General features: G+C 31.8%; 2 protein-coding genes across 4 annotated transcripts in view; both read right to left on the reverse strand.

Moving 5' to 3' along the window:
• Positions 1-6,899, reverse strand: part of LOC105251577 (glypican-6) — a 125,586-nt gene extending 118,687 nt beyond the window's left edge. Inside the window, exon 1 of one of the 2 annotated variants that reach the window (XM_011258495.3) lies at positions 6,739-6,899. Coding sequence is in view for 1 of the 2 variants with exons in the window: in XM_011258494.3 (XP_011256796.1) it covers positions 4,730-4,877 (148 nt within the window). In the remaining variant the exon portion in view is untranslated. Of the gene's footprint in view, positions 1-4,729; positions 5,236-6,738 lie in introns of those variants that run through there. The other variant, XM_011258494.3, reaches the window with a different exon arrangement.
• A 9,261-nt stretch (positions 6,900-16,160) lies between these two features.
• On the reverse strand, positions 16,161-21,807 carry LOC105251579 (zinc finger CCCH domain-containing protein 14). 2 transcript variants are annotated; one of them, XM_011258497.3, is made up of 8 exons: positions 21,643-21,807; positions 21,410-21,556; positions 19,075-20,916; positions 18,677-18,836; positions 18,212-18,375; positions 17,781-18,120; positions 17,570-17,696; positions 16,161-17,293 (listed from the first exon to the last, which is right to left on the reverse strand). In XM_011258497.3, the coding sequence occupies exons 2-8, from the start codon at positions 21,446-21,448 to the stop codon at positions 17,062-17,064; spliced, it is 2,904 nt and encodes a 967-aa protein (XP_011256799.1). In that variant the 5' UTR covers positions 21,449-21,556; positions 21,643-21,807; the 3' UTR covers positions 16,161-17,061. The 2 variants fall into 2 exon arrangements, with proteins under 2 accessions (XP_011256799.1, XP_011256798.1); XM_011258496.3 differs by lacking the exon at positions 21,643-21,807 and having other exon boundaries at positions 21,410-21,610.
• Positions 21,808-22,436: the final 629 nt, after the last annotated feature.

The following is a 22,436-nucleotide window of genomic DNA, read 5'->3' on the forward strand; positions in this document are numbered from 1 at the left end:
TAATTTCGCGCTGCGCAACGATGCTGGCGAGGCGTAAAACGCCACTTATCTGCTCGCTCGAGCTACGTTTCCTCGAGCTGACAAGCGTGTTTGATTGCAGCGCAGATAGCGAGTCGCGGATTTCGCGAAATATATGCGCGCCTTCGCAAATACGGAGATTTTCCAGCGGTGCACGAGGCAGCGGACGAGCGTCGACATAAAAGCCATTAACACCTATCCGCGAGTTCCGAAGGATCCATAAATTAAAGCGTATTCGCGGTACACAAAACGTGCTAACGAAGTCGCGAGAGGGATGAATGGTGTTAACATTCTTGCTTCTATTGCCCGCCGCAGTCGATCGACACGCGTTAAACACACCGGAAAACGATCTTACGATTCACGCTCATGTTGAATGTAGGCGGAAGGAGGTTTGATTTACTATCAACGCGGTCTAACAAGATTCGTATCGAGCTTTGAAAGTGAATTCTTTGACACGTAATTCTTTGCCTACGTCGACATATTTATACGTCAACACTTTAATGAACAATACATTTATATTAGCGTTTTATTGAAAATTAATTCTCTTGTTGCGAAATATTTATGCCAACATTTTAATCGCAAAGTTTAATTTAATTTTTTTTATTAATCGAGTTACTTTGATCTTTTTATAGTAAAGTTATTTTTATCGTTAAAGAGATGAATTCCAAGTGAACTTTATATACAGTGGATTTTTATAGAACCTTAATAATTACAGATTAATAAGCAATTTACATGCCATTGTTACACGAGAGAGAAAGAGAGAAATTCCGAGATATATAAAAAAAATTATACATCACACAAGGAGAGATTTGATTTAGTATCAACGCGGTCTAACAAGATATCGAGCTTTGAAAGTGGATTCTTTGACACGTAAATTCTTTGCCTACATCGACATATTTATACACTGAGAAAAACGTTAGGTTAGGTCCGATGAAAAGGTAACAAACGGATATTATACCGATCACTTTAATCGGATATCTGATCGGAAAGTTCCGAATTTTCTGATCAGATATCCGATCGATCGATATTTTCTGATTGGATATCTTTCTTTTTTTTCCGATTAAAATGATCGGTATAATATCCGTTCGTTATCTTTTCACACGATATTTTCTCAGTGTACGTCAACATTTTAATGAACAATACATTTATATTAGCGTTTTATTGAAAGTGAATTCTCTTTTTGCGAAATATTTATGCCAACATTTTAATCGCAAAGTTTAATTTAATTTTTTTTATTAATCGAGTTACTTTGATCTTTTTATAATAAAGTTATTTTTATCGTTAAAGAGATGAATTCCAAGTAAACTTTATATACAGTGGATTTTTATAGAACCTTAATAATTACAGATTAATAAGCAATTTACATGCCATTGTTACACGAGAGAGAAAGAGAAAAATTCCGAGATATATTTAAAAAAATTATACATCACTCAAGAAGAAATATGATTTAGTAACAACGCGGTCTAACAAGATTCGTATCGAGCTTTGAAAGTGAATTCTTTGACAAGTAAATTCTTTGCCTACATTGACATATTTATACGTCAACACTTTAATGAACAATACATTTATATTAGAAACACAATTACGGTAACGTCGTCGATTTTTAGCACAAGAATGTCCTCTGGAATTTTATTCGTTTCTCCTGACCGTCTCAACTCCATTAGAGGACTTCTCCATCCCTAAACGAACAAAGCGCGTAATTCATCGGCTATAAATTTACTGGCGGTCACGTCGCGTCGCAATCCTCGCAAATCAGCTCACCCAAGTTTCGCGAAATAAATTGTGATTCCACGCGGATTTAAATTTATGATTATGACACTCTATATATAGCATTGCATCTTTTAATTTTCAACTAAAATATTACAAAGTGCACGCTTTATGTGTACCATTTAATTCCATTTATTATATAATTTAATAAAAAAAGAGAAAAAGATTTCACGCTATAAGTAATATTCTTCCTGTTTCGTGCAAAAAGATACGGGATTTCAATAATAAGAACGCCAAAAATAGCGTTCAAATTTTATAGACCGGAAAAGAAATTGCAATTTACAGGCGAATTTAGAAATGCAGGTAATCTAGAAAAGTTCAGTCTCATTACGTGGTAAAATGTAAATTGAAAGCGGTAACCTTTGAGGTGGTTATTGAAAGTAACCTCGAAAATGTAGACGAGAGTGAGGTGAGCAAAAGAGAGAGCTTCGTGTTAATGGTGCACCACTCCGGGAATCTCCCGCAGTCGCTATTCGACTTCTACTTGATTTTGCCGCAGCTTTTATGTCCGACCCAGCTTCGACCGCTACAATACATTTTCTTCCCTTTAAAGTAATTTGTTCTCCCTCCCCCCCCCCGCCTCTCTCTCTCTCTCTCTCTCTCTCGTTCTCTCTTTATTCCTCTATCTCTTTAAAAGCGGTGCATTTTAAATCGTATCGGGAATTCGTCACGATTTCCGAATATCGATGAAACGAGAGAAGAGATTAAACAAATGGAATAAAAGCCGAAAATTGAGCCGATTTCTCCGAAATGATCGTAATATTTTGCAATTAAGAAGTAAATCTTTTAAATTATGTCATAATCTTTGAAAAGTATAATAGTATTATTCTTGAATTATTTCCTAACATTTATCACATTTAATAATATTCAAGTTTAATGCTTTATTTTTTCTTTATTTTAAATAATTCGATAATTATTATTTATAATATTATGATAATTTTAGGGAAATTTGCTGGATTTCAGGCTTTTATTTGCCATTTATTTATAATAATTTAATATTTGTTTCTCGTGTCATAATATAATAATTTGATTTGATATTTGTCTAGTGATTCGGCAAACATTCGAAAAGATTTCACACAGTCGCACTGAAATGCCCCAAGCCCATTTGATACGCGACCGACTGTTCGAAAAGCTCTCACGTATTTCAATGAATAAATTCAACTTTGATGTCGCAATCAATACGCACCCGACTTCGTAATTAAAATTGAATTTTCAGGACAAATTGAGGAGAATCGATCGACCTCGTCAGTCACCGAGTGCTTCGTCAAAAATCCCGTTTGGTTATCGTCGCGCACATTGGATTCTAGAACGTTTTAAAAGTTTTAGTTGCCGATATTTTCTCCTTCGTAAATTGCATGTCTAATGGTACCTACCACTATAATTATTTTTACACAAGCGATCAAACGAATCGCAAGGACAGGGTCATATATTGCATTACGAATAGTTCTCGATTCTAAGAGATTAATATTCCTGACAAATTCCGTGTCACTGATGTGACCCACATCTTGAAGATAATTTATTATATTGATACTTATCCTAAGACTATAATGAAAAAATATATATTTCATGCGTGCGTTTTACAGAAACATCAATATAATTTTTATTAAAATTTTTTTTCTTTTAATTATCATGTTACTTAGAAAATATTTTTTAAAAGACATTTTATTTGGAATATTGATTTTAATTATACATATATATATATATATATATATATATATATATGTATGTATATAATTAAAATCAATTGTAAAATGTTATTTTGCAAATATATTTAAAAAATTTTTTGCTATAAATAAAATTCACCTAGTAAACGGCAATTCATCTAATCAAATTGCATGCAGCTGTTATATTATGTATTCTATGCTAATAAAATTAATACATTCCCGATATTCATTACCACTACATATACACAATGCAATTTACATGTAAAAAAAGCTTGCCTGAAATTTACAAAAGTAATTGCAGAAATAATTTTTTCGCGTGCATTTGACTTTTCATAGAAAGCATATATTTCTAGAGAAAAATTTATTTACTATCGCAGAAATATTCAATCTTTTCAGTGATTTAATCAATTCAATTTTTAAAATTGATTTATATTATATGTGACCTGATACGTTATAACATGATAAGATATTTTTCTATAATATTTAAACATAACAGAAAAAAATTTTCATATAAAATTTGTAAAATATAAAGAAAAAAAGAGAACACGATATATATTGCGAAAATTTTAATAGGAAAAAATTTTTTATTCGCGTTAATTGCAGTTGTTTTGTCTACATAATCATATGTATATATATATATATATATATATATATATATATATATATATATATATATATATATACGTATGTATCGTATGTAATATAGAGAATGTATCAATCTTCAATTTATTTTTAAAATTTAAATTTCAAGCAGAATTAAATCATCAAGAAAAGATAAAACATATCTCCAATAAAAAAACTATATTTTTGTAGGAAAATATTTAAAGCGCAGTCTATATTGTGTCATTGTATTTAAACAAAAATTCTATCGTTCGTATCATCGAACAATAACCTGTAATAACTTGGAAGTAACCTCTAACCTCTAACTTGGAAGTGACCTCCAACAGCCGACTAAATACATTTTTGTTTTATTATGTCTTATATGTTTGGCGCCGAATATAGCCGTATAATTCTCAGGTAACGCACATTTATGATAAAAATGGCGATTTTTACATACCTGAAAGCTTTGTCTTTTTTTATCAGAACCGCTGAACCATTTTATCTCTCTTTCTCTCTCTCTCTTTGGCGAAATGTAAACGCATATCTATCTCTAAATGTGTATATAAGATAGCTAAGTCTTAAACGAGATTCAAGTTACATTTGCATTTCGCAAAGCGCTGAATACGAATACGATCTATCTTCGCGCCAAGCATGATAAGCGTGTCAAGAGTCTAACTCACATGAAATTGCCTCCTTTGGAATGTCGCTGAGCGGAAAGCCCTGCGCCTCGAAGATCGGCTTGACGTTGTCGCATTTGAGACCGGCGGCGTTTATCGTCGTCGCGACTCCGATAATCGCCGTAACAATCCACAGTATCATGGCACTCATTTTCGCAGTCGGCTTCCTCGTGCAGGAACTCAAACAAGGGACGAAGGCGAAGGATATATGCGAGCAGCGAAGGACGAAAAAACACACGCGCGACGAGAGATCTCGACACAAATTCACCAAGTACCTTTTTCGGCAACCAAACAGACGCGATGACGTCTTTCACGACGCTCGTACATTCGCGATGACGATAATGAGTATATATTATCGGCGCAACCGACCGACCGACCGGCGTTGCCCGCGAATTATCGTTGATTAAAACGACAAAACAATCGCGGACGCGAATTTCGTCGAATGAAACTGGGAATAACGAGACCTTCTCCCTCACGACACGACACGCACTGACCGGCGCTGACTGAAGTGAGCGATGAAATGTGCGCCGCGAGCCGCCAACCGGCAACGGCGCGCCTGCGCCGGACGATAACTGGTTTGAAATCAGTGCCACCACACAGCTCCTGCGCCATTCGAGTGACGCAGAAAACCCCACGTCGAAATGCGCCAAAATCGTTTTTATATATCTATTCTTTTTCTCTACACTTTTACTACACTGTGCGTATAACAAGACAAATATGCGTAATATAAATTTATTACACAAATGAATATAATAATAGATTGTATCGCTTTTATTTAATGATTTAAAAAGATGAAGTGGAATTTGTGGATAGTTTAATGTTAACTTTTAATTTTTTTTAATTGTATCGCCATAAAAAAAATATAATAACGCTTAAACGCAAACAATTGGAGACTTCTTTATATTATGAATGATACTATGATCTTTTCAATAATTCGCCATTTAAATAATGTCTCTCTTGTAAATATATGTACATATATATATGTACGACACATTATAACTTAACATTATATAAAATATCTTTCAATTATTCCTCGCTATTTTCTGATATTATTTAAAGAAAAGTAATTATGAGGCATATTCACTTAACATCTGCTGATAATTATATGTTATTATCGATTCTTGGTAAAATCTAATTTTATATTTTATAAGATTGTATTTCAAAATTACGTTTATATGAATTGCTTATGTATTGCATCTTAAATTTATATATGGATTTTTTTTCATGTAAACGCGTGAATTTAAACCTTATAAATTAAATGTCAGAATGCAAAAAAATTATATTGCCAAATAATTATATTATTATATAAAATATAGAGTTAATATATAAAATTTTAATATATATAATATAATATTAATTTTCTTTTTTGTATAGTATAAAATCCAGTTTGTCAAGTTCTTTGTTTGAATTGTCGAGGCATCATAAAATATTAAAATTGTACCGTTATGTTTAAACCATAAACAACATAAACGAAACGTTTTCGATAAGCTGTATTTCATAAATTATTCATTGTTAATATAAATGACATATTAAACATTACAAAATACACATTTAAATTGTTTATGCGTAGATGTAAACTATATTATAATTGATGGATAAATGCCAATCCTGTTAAATATACAATAATGTTTTTGTGTTGCAATGTGTTTTCAAGAATGGAAACATAAATTGAATTTAAAATGAAAAAACATATTTACACATTCGATTAGATAAATTTATATCTTATTATTATCAAAATAGCAACGAGTTATTGTTATTAAAGATGACTAGTTATGGTTAAATATTTGTACTATCAAGTAAGTTTGATAAGTCCGAAGATAATACAAAAAAATACTTTATTATAGATATCTAACTATTTTAAATTAAAACTCGAAATATATTTTATGCATTGTACGATAATTTAGAATATAGATCACTATCGAGAAAATGAAAACAGAACTAATATGTACAATAATGTATATTTCAGGAATAATATAAATAATAAATATATACGAATATAAATTATTGCATACCATTATTTGATGCTTCCTGGACCCTTTTCTTCTTTCTTGTTTCTTCTTCCTATCTTTTTTGCTGCTTCTTGTTACTTATATTCACTCGCGAAAACGCGATAATTGAATACGTGACGAAAATAATAATTTACACGGCACTCCCAATCACAGAACAATCACACGAGATACTTTATTATATTGTCAGAAAGCAAAAAATGCGATTCACTTGATATTTACATATATGAGACCAAAAATCATGTATGATTCATTCAATGCTATTATTTATTATTGATACATGTATGGTATATATACAATACGAATCGTAAGATCAAAAGATTAAAAAGTGATAAAAAATCGTGATACAGTAATTATTTAATTAATAACTCATACAGTACTGGACAAAATAAATCATACACTTTTCAACAAATTGAATTTGTTAGTATAATTATTCTTTTAACAAGCAAATAGATACAGGAAAGTCAAAGCATTTCAAAGTATTTAAATAAAGAAAATTGTAAAATAATAAAAATTATGCTCAATTCTTTTGTAAAAAATTTATTATTCAATATTGTTACATTTTGCCCTGGACAAAATAAATCATACACTTTTAGAAGTATTTTAATAGTTAGCAAATAAATAAAGTTAATTCTAATTGTGATTAGTACTTGGTATTGCCACCATTGGCTTTCAATACCGCTTCCAGTCGACGAGGCATACTTTGGACTAATTTCTTTAAGTATTCAGGATCAATTTCCTTCCAAGCCTTCTGGAGTATTGCATAAGACGAAGTCTTGTCACACACGTTCGTTTTATTCACGTTCACGTTCAAATAAGTAGTCCACGTAGTTTCAATTGGATTAAATCTGATGATTGTGGCGGCCATTCGACCAGTTTTACCTTATTAGATTTGAAAAATACAGTGGTTTTCTTCGCCTTATTCTTCGGGTCATTATCTTACTGGAAGATAAAGTTGTTTTCCTTATTTATTTGTGAACTATTACTTCTAAAAGTGTATGATTTATTTTGTCCAGGGCAAAATGTAACAATATTGAATAATAAATTTTTTACAAAATAATTGAGCATAATTTTTATTATTTCCTATTTTCTTTATTTAAATACTTTGAAATGCTTCGACTTTCCTGTATCTAATAATCTATTTGCTTGTTAAAAGAATAGTTATACTAACAAATTCAATTTGTTGAAAGGTGTATGATTTATTTTGTCTAGTACTGTATATGTGCTCGTATTTTAGAAAAATTTAAAACATTTAACGGAATTCATTCTTAGCATTGATAAAGAAATAATTATTATTCATAAGAATCAATCGCAAAAGATTATAAAATATGTAATTTTTATCCTTCGCTTCAATTTCTATTTTTATTTAATAATGAAGGATCCCGAATTGATAAAGATTTATTGTCGCGATAGTTTTATCACTACAGTCATTTAGCAAAGATTACTTAATTGTTAAATATGATAATCGCATTATATTTCCATACTTATCACGCATTTAAGAAAGAATACAATAATACTCAAAAGGAGCTTCTATGAGAATAGATAATGAAAATAAATACAATAATATTCGAAAGAAGTTTCTCTCGTACTCTTACGTTATGAGTATTGCCGTATGAATGATAACAGACCGCGACATAAATAGCGCGCTATTGTTATGTCATTTTTTATGTCGTTAAGGCCAAACACCATGTTATTGATAATTCGCTGCCAAAATAGTTTACATATTATAATGTATGTAAGTGTATATATGTATATATGCTCAATATATTAAATTATGCAAGTATTTTAAATTATAAATTAATTATATTGTTACGCCCAGGGCGAGGACTTCGATATATATCGAAGACACGCACCTAGAAAACGGCCGTTCGTGAGACGCGTGAAATAACCACTTTTAGGGAACAAAGACACTTTAATGAAGAACACAGAACACACACAATAGCGGATAATAATAAGAAACACGGAGACGATTCATAAACGCGTCCGCTCAGCTTGACAGCTAGCCCAGACTCAGCTGACTGTCGTTGTTGATAAATAATAACGGGTGGCGAATATATCCGCAGGGACGGGACGCGGGGGCGCAACAATATATTAAACCATGTATCTTTTACAGATCCTTTCGTTATATAAGTCTATGGTTATAACTACCTGGATCTGTGATTCAATTGTTTTATATATCGCATGTTTTTCAAATTGTATTTAAATTAAAAAATGGAAAGAATCGCGATGAAATGTACCAAATAGTATAAACATCATTAAAAAAATAATTATTACTCGTAAATATCGTGACGAAATGCATAATTTTAATTTCTGCCACATTTCGATCCTTGATTCAATGTACACATCATGCAAAATATGCGAAATGTATTATTTAACGTACATACACATATATTTAATCATTTTAATTATATTAATCATACAAATTATTTCTCGATATTAATCGCAATCGCATTTTGGATTTAATAGACGACCGTTTCGTATCACTATCTTCTCGCTCGAATCGCGTCGCTTGAATGACAACAATAAGCTCCTATATCTTAAATATATACTGACAATGAGAAAAACAATAACTAAATTACATGACAATTGATTTGTTACCGCCTCGAAATATTTAAGATTTTATGTCATAAGCTGAGAAATATTTTCTATATTTTTTTGTATTTCAAATTTTAATTTCGGTATAATTGGAGCATTTCATACAAAATCTAACATTCATTTAATAATAGAATTTATCTTATTTAAGAAACTATTTGTGTAAATTAATTTAATGTTATCATCTTATGTTATCATATGTTATTTTTATATTTCAAAAAAATATTCTTTTTTAATTTGGGATTCTTTAATTGCAGTTCATTAAACAATACATGGTGTAAGTAAATAAATGGCGCGATTGTAAAGCGCGTTTTTGTATGTAATTGTATGATAATATTTTAATTTAAAAAATCCTGTAAGCGCAAATATTCTATACATAATAATCAAAATATTAAAAAAAATGTCTATAAAACAATAATTATATTTCAATCTTTAGAATATCAATGAAAAAGATAATTCTTTATTTTTTTAAATTAGAGATAATCTATAAAAAATATCTATTATATTTATGTATTTATATAAAAAAATAAATCTATATTTTTTGAGATTTGAAAACGGTGTATTAAATGTTTAACCTGATTTTTATATACATAATATTCGACATATTTATTATTTATATATTAACTTTTTTCAATAAAAATACAACTCGTAAATATGTAAGAAAGACCACACAAACGCTTCAATATATCTATATTTATTTTCGAGAGAATAGAATAAATATATTCCTACCTTAAAAATTTATTTAAAAAGAATATTTTATTTTATCTTTTCTTTATATGGTGAAATGTGTGTTTTCACCATATAAAGAATCAGCTAATTTCAGCTATTGATTAAATATACCGGAAATAAGGGATTCCAATAACATATGTTGTCAAGGTCATTGTCCTTCCGCACCATGAAGAAGAAAAGGGCCCGGAAGGAGCGATTCAGTTCGTTAGTTCGAATCGTCTCTTTCGCCCCCCTCCCCTTGGAGAGTAGATCGGGGAGAGAGCCGATGGACGGCCCATTGACTCTTTCCCCGATGAGAGGACCTTAAGTGGCCCGGGCCAGGCTCGACCCCGGGATTATGCACGAACAGGTACTCGAGGTCAATAGAGTGGTGGAGGCAGCAAAGATGGCTGCGGAACAAGGGTTTTTAGTTGGATTTTTAGTTATAAAAATCGCATTGCACTCCTTGGGAGAGGAACTAACCTTCTCTCAAGGGCCGGAGAGTCCGACACTACCCCCGATGCGCCGAATGCAGGTGTGCGTAATGCATTTTCTCCTGTTTAAAAAACAAAGGTCACTGTCCTAAGTAACGTGCAGGAGGTTTTAGCCGTCGCTCGTTGTTTATTAAAAAGTTATTAACAAAAGAAGTTTTATAAATGGATTTTATAAAACTTAATTTTCGGACATCATGTACAATAACAGACCTCTTGTCGCGTTGAAAGTTATAAACGTGAATAAACGTAAAGAAAAACGCAAAAAAAGGCAAATTAAAGATAAATAAAAAAAAGGTAAACAATTTAAGTTTACATAGAATTTAATACAATTTAATATAATTAAAAAATATCAAAAACGTATGTGTACACACACACACACACACACACACACGCGGGGGGTGCAAGGGCCTTCGGCCCCTCTCCCGCAACGATTCCGCCGGTAGACAAGGTGGACCTCCTTTACAACTTACAGCATATATTCATTGTGATTGAACTCTTCGCAATGCGTCCCCTGGGTGGTTGCGGGAGGGGGGCTGAAGGTCCCTTGCACCCCCCGCGCGCGCGTGTGTGTGTACACATACATTTGTGATATTTTTTAATTGTATTAAATGTATTTAAAATAATTATTTTTTTATATAACAGCTAAGTTATTGTACATTTCTATTATAATCAATATACTTACTAATGAACGTATATTATTGACCTATACGTTTCATCTAACAAAGTATATCATCAAAATTGTATGTTATGTTAATAAATTCATACAAATGCATTATTAAATTTTGTGTTTCGATGTTTGTCTCGAGAAGTAACTGTGAAAACTGAGTAGCTGTGCGAGACAGTAATAATACATACCTATTCCGAATCTTATGTTTATAAAATTGGAGAAAAGAAATCAAAATAGAAACATTATGTCACATATATCAATGCAAATATTTCTATGTAGAATATATATGTACAACATACGTCTTAATTTCCACTCAAGAAGTACAGATTTAACGTACATGGTGTTCGAAAATTAAGTTCCATTTATAAAACTTCTTTTGTTAATAACTTTTTAATAAACAACGAGCGACGGCTAAAACCTCCTGCACGTTACTCAGGATAGTGACCTTGACAACATATGTCAAGGTCAAGGTTATTGCCCAGGTAACGAAACAGGTACCGGCCTTCTGGTTCAACCGAATCGAGAAAAGACGCGATAGAGAGGAATTTTTAGCGGATAGGGGCCGAGTTTCGCTACCCCTTCCGCAATGCCGGGGTGGAGGGAGTGTGAGTAACAGCATTTTCTCCTTTCTCGTTAAAAAAAAAAATTGTTGGGTTATTGGAATTGAGTCCTCTATTCGGTATATTTGCCCAGGAATTTTCTCAAAAGAAAGCAAGGATTTAACTTAAGGATATGACTTCTTATAACAATAGTCAAAATTCTTAAAATAATTACGCAGCTTTCACATCGTATCCCGCTGTGCCATGTGTGTTCACTACCTGTCTATTGAATTTACAACCTTTTCCCCTTTTTCTTTATATTTATATACATACAAAAAATTTTGCAAAAGTGGGAGGAGAAAAGCTTTATTGGTAATGCCTTTCCAATCACTCTTCAACCAGGAAGTAAGGAACGGTAGTCGTTTTCGAACCTTGAGCAGTACAGTATCGTTTCTGGTTTAGTTTGTGGTCTAGTAAGAACCCATCGGAATCACACAAGTATTATAGTGTATACGAAGAAAGTATGTACAGATTTGATTTTCATATTTAGTGTTCTCACCTTCTTGCGATTTTAAAAATATATTAGAGATGAATCGGAAAATTTCAAAAAATGCATCTCGAATCTCGAATTAATATTTTCGTTTTCGTAATATTAATATAATCGTGATGTTACTTGGATGCGCAGTAGCAATGCAAAAAATAATAGTGTTTTAATAGTGATTATCCAATAGCACATTCGAAGATTGCATTTATGGTTAAAGTTTAATCAATCATGGCATTATGTTGCAATCATCGTGCTACATTATACTTTGAATGTGTTATTTGCTTATAGTTAATATTCACGTAGTTTGATTCGAGAGATTTAATTAATATTATACATATATATTATGACGTGTATATTTAATTATCATATTAATATTTAATCATTCTAATATATTTTATCATATTTTATCATTCTAATATATTTTTTATCATATTTTATTATTCTAATATATTTTTTATTATATGAATAGTACCATAAAAAAATGTGCGATTCCGATTCCGATCCAACATGGCGACCTTATTATATCGCAAAGAAAGGAGGAAAAAGAAGAAAAAAGAAAGTGAGATCTCCCATATTGAGAATTAAAAAAATTTTGAAGGAAAATGGAGAATCGACTTGGACCATTGTTCCAAGGACGAGACGTCACATGGCTTCAAGAAATTCTTTTAATTCTGAAAATGAGAAATCTCCACAATCTTCCATTTTGGAATCTTTCACGTGTCCAATCGACGCAAAGCTGCTAGCGTCGATCAGGGATCCAAATATTGATATCTCGCCATTTGAGGTAAGTGATACTTTATCACACTTAATGCATTTAATATTGGCCATATCTTGCAAATAACTTTCAAAAGGATTGTTTTATTACAAATAAAAATTCTATCAAATTTTTTAATTAGAGGAATTGCAATAAATCTATGTATTGCTGATTATTATTAGCTTTAGCATTTAAAACCGATTAATACTCATATTTTGTAAGAATGTAAATGTGAATGTCTTATAAAAATTAAATATAAATACATTATTATATTACATTTTTTTATACACGCAACATTGGCTACAATTTTATTTTAATTGACATTTTCGAAAATATATGTAAATTTCTTATCAAAATTAATATCTTTGTATAATTTGAATATTAGCATTAAATTAAAAAAATAATAATTATTTTTATTTTTTAGTCTGGTGAGTTTATCATGGAGAAACCAAATTTGGAAGAGAAGTATCCTCCTCTGATTTGGAGAATAGATGGAAAGACTGTTCTCCAAAAATTCGAGCCATTTGAATTGGACGGAAAAATATTCTACAGAAATAAAGCCACGGTAAATTTAACTATAAATATAAAATATATATTTTATTTAAGTATAAATAAATATTGCATATATACAATATATAAATACAATATTTATTTTCATTATTTTTTTTATAGTACACTGGATTTTGCACCAAAAATCGTCACTTAGCTCAACGAGCATCCGTGAAAATCTGCGAAGAGAACAATTCCGATATAATAGTGGAATTCTCTAATGAAACGAGATGATCGTTGATAAGGTAAATAGAAATATATTTAAAAATTTTTTAAATGTTGCAACTTGCTTGAATAATGAAAAATTTTTAAACGATAATTTTTTTTTCAGCTAATTAAGGATATGGATTGCAAAACTAGCGTGATGATAGGCTGTGATATTGTACTGTGATATTTTATTTACACATAGACAACACATATACACAACACACACACACACACACACACACACACACACACACACACAGCCCAGCAAACATAGACTATTGTAACAATATTGCTGCAATGTTGTAATATTGTCGCAATATTCTGTGTTTGCTGGCAGAGATGTAAATCCGACCGTGCAACCTCCACGTGGTACATCTTGGGTAATGCTAATGCCGGCGGTACTATAACTTTTAATAATTTCACAATTAACTATAATTTCATCTTTAATAAAATCTTAATAATAATAATAAAACTCATCTTTAATAATAAAACGACAACGAAAATGTTAATCGTTCACGACTTTTATTGTTCCACACATAGTATTCATGTCTCTTGAATTTTCTCGTCTTTTTCTCAAATCTTAATATTCCAACTTATTTTAATCTTAAATCTCTTTTTCTCTTTTATTCATCTCTCGAAAAAGATGGCTGCGTATTTCTTTGTGTATACAAGCGGATAAAATTAAAATTTAATTAAAATATTGAGACGCTTTTTTTAGATGGTTATCAAAATGATTTCTAGTCATACCTAGATTTGCTAAATTAATATGTGGTATTCAAATTTGTTCAAAGATTTATCTTCTAAAAAATATATATATATATATATATATATATATATATATATATATAGAAGAAATTGTACACAAAATCAAAATAAGCTCATAAATAATTATAAAATAAATATTAAAGTTAGAAAAAATATTTTATATTTTATTCTAATATAATAAATAATGAATAATATTGACCATAATAAATAATATTAAAACATTAAAGTAAAATTAAAAGACATCACATTACATAACAGGATATTCTATAAATAAACAACACATATTTATTTATTATAGAATCCGAGTGATCAAAGATTTTATCTTTCTCTGGAAGATCTCTATAGACTTGCCATCATTAGAGACTTTTGTTATATTGTAGAATTATAGACGATCAATATTAATAAATATACTTGTGTAAAAATATTAATAAATATACTTGTGTAAAAAATAAATTTTAACGTTTTTCTCTTTTTATTAAAAATTGAAGATAGGAAGGAAATGTAAGACTGAAAGATAGAATGTTTTGTGAATTACAATTTACAGAAATCATCATGTATTTTTACTTTTGATAATAACACCTGTCAATAATATTATACATCTGATGCGCAATAATTTACTAGCACTATGTAAATAATAACACAAGAATCATTCTTACGATTCTATACAATTCAATTACATAAACGTGATCAAATATCAAAGTATAAGGTTTTCACGATGTTTATTCTTGACTGCGGAATTTACGCAAAACGGAAAATACAACAGAATCACGTGCCTTTATTCATTCTTGAATCCCGATTAAGTTACTAGTAAAAATGATTGGTTTATACTTATATTTATAGATATTTTCGAAGGAAAAGGGATTCGTCATAAAAAAGAATAAAGTAAACTGCTGTAACGTCAATATAAGAGTTCCCATTTTACAATGTGCCGTTTTATGTAGCTTTCTATGCGAAATATTATTATAGATCTGTCTTTACTAACTGCATTCTTTTATATTTTTCTCGTTTATTTAAAGAATGCATTCACTTTAACTGATTTCGAATAGAAGCGAAAGAAAGAACACATCCAATTTTCATTTTCTTGACTGTTTAACTATGCATATATATATATATATATATATATATATATATATATATATGTATGTATATGTATGTATGTATGTATGTATGTATGTATGCATGTGTGTGCATTATTTATATTTATACATAATTATATATAATATAAATATATATATATATATATATATATATTATATTATATTATTCATCTATAAAGTAAATGTATTTGTATATGTATATCTTTCATAGATATATATATAAACAAAAACATTCATATAGTTTCCTTATAGGAACTGCAAAGTTATCATATTGATAGAGAAATTGTGCAACAAGAGACATCTTTGAGTATGCTCCTTTCGTTTCAATCAATAGTAATTACTTTTAAACTGAAATTACTGTTTAAAGAAGAAGAGAGGAATACTCAAAAATGATTCTATTTAACAGTTTTCTCATCAACTAATTATCTTTATTCTAGAGATCGAATGTTTGATTTAGATATATATTTATGATCTGTATATATATATATATATATATATAATATATAGTGTATATATGTGTGTATAAAATACAATTTGAAGATATGAGGTATGTGAGAAAAACATAGTGTTAGCGAACTGTCGAGCATAAGATCTAAATGTATCATTATCAGAAGCAAATACTCGATTATTTTCGTAAATTATAGTTTTGTTCCTAAAACATTGTGTATCTTTCCCACATTTTCTATCTTCAGATTTTATTGTGGTACATGTGTGTATACATACTGACAATATACTTAGAAGCGCACAATTGGCGACACATTCTCGAGCATATTCACGTAATGTTGCGTTGTTCGCTATATGATACATGTAATAAATGAGATTATTGCGGCGAGATGCCACTTATCTATTATAAGAGAAGTCTTAGAATCATCCCAAGGCTAATAGAATCGACATCGCACGGCTAACCGTGTTTAAAACTAATCTACATCCTTCTTTTCGCGCATACATAAAACTATAATCTAAAAATGGCAGCAGATCGTCCAGCACGGATTGACAATGCACGCGCGAGCTTATTAAATAAATAAACAAGAGAGAAGTCAACGACTTAATGTATCATATTACATTACAAATTAAAGCTTTAACATTTTAATCTGGTTCAATTCAAATTAAACGATTTATTTTATTTAAAGATTTAAGATTCTTCTCTAGTGCACTAAATACAATTATTAGAAGAAAGCAAGAACTATGATCCGATGTAATAAATCATGACTAAAGCTTCATTTTTTTTTCAGATATATTCTTCAATAGCAAAGTCAATTTTGCTGTGATAATCTCACATTAGCATTATTTGAAATTTGCGTGAGGTACGTTTTATCATCGATCTGTACAAAGTAATCTTTTGCAGTCTGAAACTCGATTGTTTCCCAAAGAATGACGTACTCATGAGAAGCTTGTATATCCACGACAATTCGCTCAATCTCGCCGCCGCCAAGTAAATTTTGCCCGCTGATTCGTCGCTTCTGTTACCGGAATGGAAACAACTGGATGAGAGTATGGGCACGCTGGTTTCGTGCAAAACGGATGGTACTTGCACTGTTGCGAGGGATGAGAAAACATGCAGCCCAACTTTGTGCAAGATAAACCAAACTTGCACTTAGGATGCTTGTAGGCGCACTTGTCTCCAAACTTGCATGCCGGAAAGACACTGTGGAGGAAAAATTAGTCATAAAAATTGAAATATCGCAAAGCTTCTAGGCACACATATATATTTGTAAAAATAAAATATTGCTTATATAATTTAAGATAAATGAAACTATATATTTCAATGATATTACAATCCCAAATATAGACATATATATCTAAAATTGCGCTATCAAATAATGACGTAGTCCCAAATATATATATATATATATATATATATATATATATATATATATAATGAATATATAAATAATGAAAGTTTATATCAAATATAACTAACCTGCACATAACAGGAGGATGAAAGTATGCGCATTTGTTTCCTAATGTACAATTGGGCCAGTATCTACAATTTTCTCTAGATTTATCTGATACAGTTATACCTATACTTTCCGGTCTCTTATCCGTAACTAAAAGACAAAAAGAATACACCAATATAACGATACGTATTACGCTTAAGACAAGTATAAGTAAGAAGAGAATTTAATTCATACGTTTGGGGACTAGCGTTGGCAATAATGACGCGGTAGATTTCAATCGTGTGGGACTCGGCGAATGAGATCTGTTGTATATTATAGGACTCAATTTTCTCCGTTTTCGCGGCGCTTCGTCAGTCTTATCCATGTTCTCCGTATTGCAATTTTCATTGTTCTCTTCTCCGCTCGCCTCTTTCGGACTGATGTCTTCCGTGTCGTCTTCCGTTCCATCCGTTGTTATTCTGAACGCACCTGCTTCCAAGTCAACTGGCGTCGATGATGGCGCCGATGTCGTCGTCGTTGCCGCATATGTCTCACTATGCGTTGTCAACAGCGCGAACTCGTCGTCCTCGTTCACCTGCGAGCATGAGGAGGAACATCGGGCGTCTAGAATGCGCGCGAGGATTAAAATTCCGAGGGACGGCACTTTACAGACGGAAGAAAATTACCTCCATTTCTAGTCGCTCCTCGTCATCCTCTGAGCCCACCTTCTCTTTCATGAGATTGTTGTTATATCCATTCAGAGTGACCAAGAACTTTTGATTATCGTCGCTTCTTTGAAACAATGACATCACAACTCCCATATGCTCGTCCGTTACCGCTTGAGGTACGTCTATGGAATATGTGCCACAATATATGAACGAATCCCGATAATAAAAGTAATATTGAAATTAGTCAGATGAAAGAGTTAATCTTTGTATCACGAAGAGATTCTTATTGGAAGCTTTATTTTAAGAGATTTTGACTACGTTTGTGAAATATTTATGGAAGTTATATATTAAGGATTATATTAAGGGAAGATTAATAAAAATTAAGATTCCAATGAAATTGATGGTAGTTGGACACGGAAAGGTTCCGTAACTCTTTCAAATTCTGATACAAAAACTCTCTATTTTCGCAGAAGTAAAACTTACAAGGTTCGACGTCTTCCGTATCCAGATTATCTACCGTGTTTAATTCGACTTGAATCTTTTCCATGACCAGTCTCTTATTAGAATTAAAATGTACCGACAAGTTTTGACTTACATCACGAGCTGGAGTAGGCTTAAGACGCTTTAAGACCGGCTTCTTGTCCTAAAAAAATGGAACCCTTGATAAAAGCAAAACTTTATCTTATTTTCGATATTTGAAATTTATTGAAAAACGCATCGCAGATATTAAAAACTTTGATAATGAAAATATGGCGTAGATATTAAGAAAAATATGGCGTAGAGACTTTCTTTATCACAATATATATTTATTCAATTACAAAGATATATTGTTCCAGATTTAAATAATTTACACGCATTTACAATTTATCAATAAAACTCACCAACAGGGACGGTTCTGGATTTTTTTGCGTGACGACCGATTGATTCGCTTCCGCGACTGCTCTCAACAAAAGTGACTGCGTAGCGCGTTTTTGCGTCGGTTGTAGTGGCTTCAAAGGCCTCGGTGTAACAATCACTTTACTTGGCAGCCTTGTGTCTTCGATGTTTATGTCATCTACATCACTGGACGCTTCTTTTCCAATCTTATCCGACTGTGATTTCGCGCTTCCATAACCGGAATGTTGAGTCGCATTGAACGGAGCTTGGTTTGTGGTTTTGGAGCGTTTTCTCTCGGTTTTTGCGACGACGGAGGATGCAGATCTGTTCACAGCGACTATGCGCGACTTGACGGGACCGCTCAGAGAATGATTATCATTATCTAGTTCATCATCTTCCTCCTGTTCTTGCTCTTTTTCTTTGGCACCAAGATTTACAGGCATCATGGGTCCATCGTCTTCATTATCGCGAGACTGTCTTTTCATTGGTCTGAAATTATTTCTCACCGGACCTAATCTGTCCTTGATATTCTTAGTACTGTTGCTAAGTTGATCTAAACTCCTCGAGTTGTTTCGGTAATCCATCGTCTCTTGTGATTTTATGGGCTGCTTCTGCGTTTTGTTATTGATACCCGCGATGCCTAAGCGATCTTTAACGGTACACATGGACTTTTTAGTAGATATGTCCGTTTTGGAACCGGAATTTAGGATTCTCTCCCTAGACTCTGCCGCGTTTTTATTCAGTCTCTCACTCTTATTACTCTCTATTCGACTTCTCACATCATTGAGTCTGTTTACCTGGTCATGATGACGCGAGGACTCGCCATCGCGATTACGTCTCGAATTTCGATCATCTGTATCAAAGGTTCTGCTCTTGCTACGATCGTTGTCGTAACGATGTGACTTGTCAAATCGCTTCTCCAATGGTCGAGAGCGACCGATACCTTCCTTTTCTCTGTAGACTTCAAACTTCTTCCGCGGCGATGCTATACCGAGCCGATTCTTCACCGATACGACCGATGTGATCTTTGGTTTGTTCACGCAGGACTTGAGCTTCTTCGAAACTGTGTCAGGCGATGTGGTCGCGTCCACCTTCTCCTCTTCCTCGGAAGGTTTCGATCGTTTCACTTCGTTATCTCTTTTTTCGACGCTGTCATAATGACTACTTGACGTCTCCAGTGATCTCTTCAAGCTTTTACTACTCTGCACCACTTCGTTCGATTTCTGATCACGAATCGTATCCGCAGTCTTTGCGGCAGAATTTTCCGACGTAATATTATCTCTTGTCGCGTTTTCATCACGCGTGAAATTCTGTGACGCAGATTCCTGACAGGACTCGCTACTATGTGTCGACCCCTCATCTGTTCTGCTTTTGTTACTTTGCACATTCTTTGTGTTTTTCTCCGCGCTTTTACTATAACTCTGTTCCGAGTTTTGATTAGATACACAAGGCTTTATCGTTTGTTGCTTTTGCACAGGTTGTTGTTTATCATTCTTTGTATTTTTATCCAAAGACTTGTCGACAACCGATTGTTCTGCCGTCTGATCTTCCAGAAACGAAGTTGCGGATATCTTTCGTTTCTTCCTTTCCTCCTCCTGCTTCACTACTACCGTGGGTACAAACTCGCGGGATGATTTCTTTTTTGCCACAGTGACTTTCTGCAATTTCTTCAGCACTTGATCGTGCAGCCAGTCTACAAATATAGTTGTGCAGTCTTCTAGAAACAAATTTAGATCATCATGCATTTGTTGACGGGATTTTTTATTGACAACCATCACCAATATGTAATCTGGTAGTTCCTCATCGTATCGTACACCTAATTCGTTAAGCTTCGCACGAATGGCACTCTGAAAAGACAGAATAAATTTATTTAGCAAAAATAAAAAATGATAGAATACATCTGCATATTTTTCATATAGTTGATCATTAAAATCTAATTCGATATTTCATTAAATAATACAATTTATTACAGATATCACATATTATTTAAAAAATATAATCAATTCTTTAAAAAACATTTTTTCTTTCTTTGGAAAAGATAAATTCTCAATCATTTTTATACTCTTAGATTTATATGCTATACAAATAAATAAATTTTAGAATGCTTAGATTGTAGATCTGATGAATGAAAGGCAAGAATTGTCTTGTATCACATGAAACTTTTACATCCTTCCCTAAAGAATTTAATATAATTGTACAGTCTTCTAGATAATTAGGCAATAATGAAGACATCAAATTAAATGTTATGCTTGCATTAAATGTATACAATAGAATGAGATATATCTATTCGTTTAGATCGTGCAAATTTCATACTGTGCATGCTAGTCCCCGAATACTTACTCGAAGTTGATTCGTGACCTCAATGCCACGCGTATCCATGATTATGGGATGTGATTACTCTGAATTTTCACCGGATCAAATGAGACTCAGCGTTGTCAAGTCAGCGATCAGCCGAGTCGATAAACCGATGTAATCGCGGCTCAGTGCCTATCATAGAACGAAAACATTTTCCGCCATAACTGGATGAAACGTCCTCGCCAGTCCCCACTTTCGGGGCATAAAATAAATCTAACCTAGGTGCACGAATAGGGGCGTTTCGTCAGTTCGATGGTTCGATCCAGTTCGATCTTTCAGCACGATTCTCCAACTGTACGCGGAAAATGATTCGTCGTTTCGTCCTATCCTAGATAAAATAAATAAAGCCTAAAAATAGGCTTTTCGTAGTAATCAAAATGAAAAAATTGCATAAAACAATCATATAAATAAATACAAATTTCACAAAAATTATTTATATTTAGTTTATATTTTATTCATTTATATTTATGTTTAGTTTCGAATGACAAAAAAGAAATTTTACAAAATCTCTCATTATAAAAATATATCTTGAAAATCAGAAATAAAAATTCAAACAAAATTGATCAAAAGAACTTTTTGATAGCTATCAAATCTGAATTCTGATATCGGATTTGTATTCTTAGAACTCCGGAACTATGTATTCTGATTTATATAGAAGTTGACACTATTGACATACATAGCTATCAACTGTCAAATCTGAATTCTAATATCAAATGAGTATTCAGTGATCTTAAAAAGCTTAGAGCGTATTTTTACTAAAAAAGTACATTTTTCCTAAGTTGACAATATATTAACAGCTGTCAACTGTAAAAAAAAAATCTTTATATCTTAACACATAAACAACTTGATGTTTAAAAATAGACTTCTCATCTTCTAAAGATTAATATTTGATATTATTATTAATAAAAACTTCTGTTCCAGATTTTATTAACATTATTTTCTGTTTTATTAACATAGAAATTGATATTTTCAGTAGAATTTTACTATTTAAAAATTATATACATATGTATAT

This window comes from Camponotus floridanus, unplaced genomic scaffold, assembly GCF_003227725.1.
Source record: "Camponotus floridanus strain SB8 unplaced genomic scaffold, Cflo_v7.5 scaffold7, whole genome shotgun sequence".
Taxonomy (NCBI): Eukaryota; Metazoa; Arthropoda; class Insecta; order Hymenoptera; family Formicidae; genus Camponotus; species Camponotus floridanus.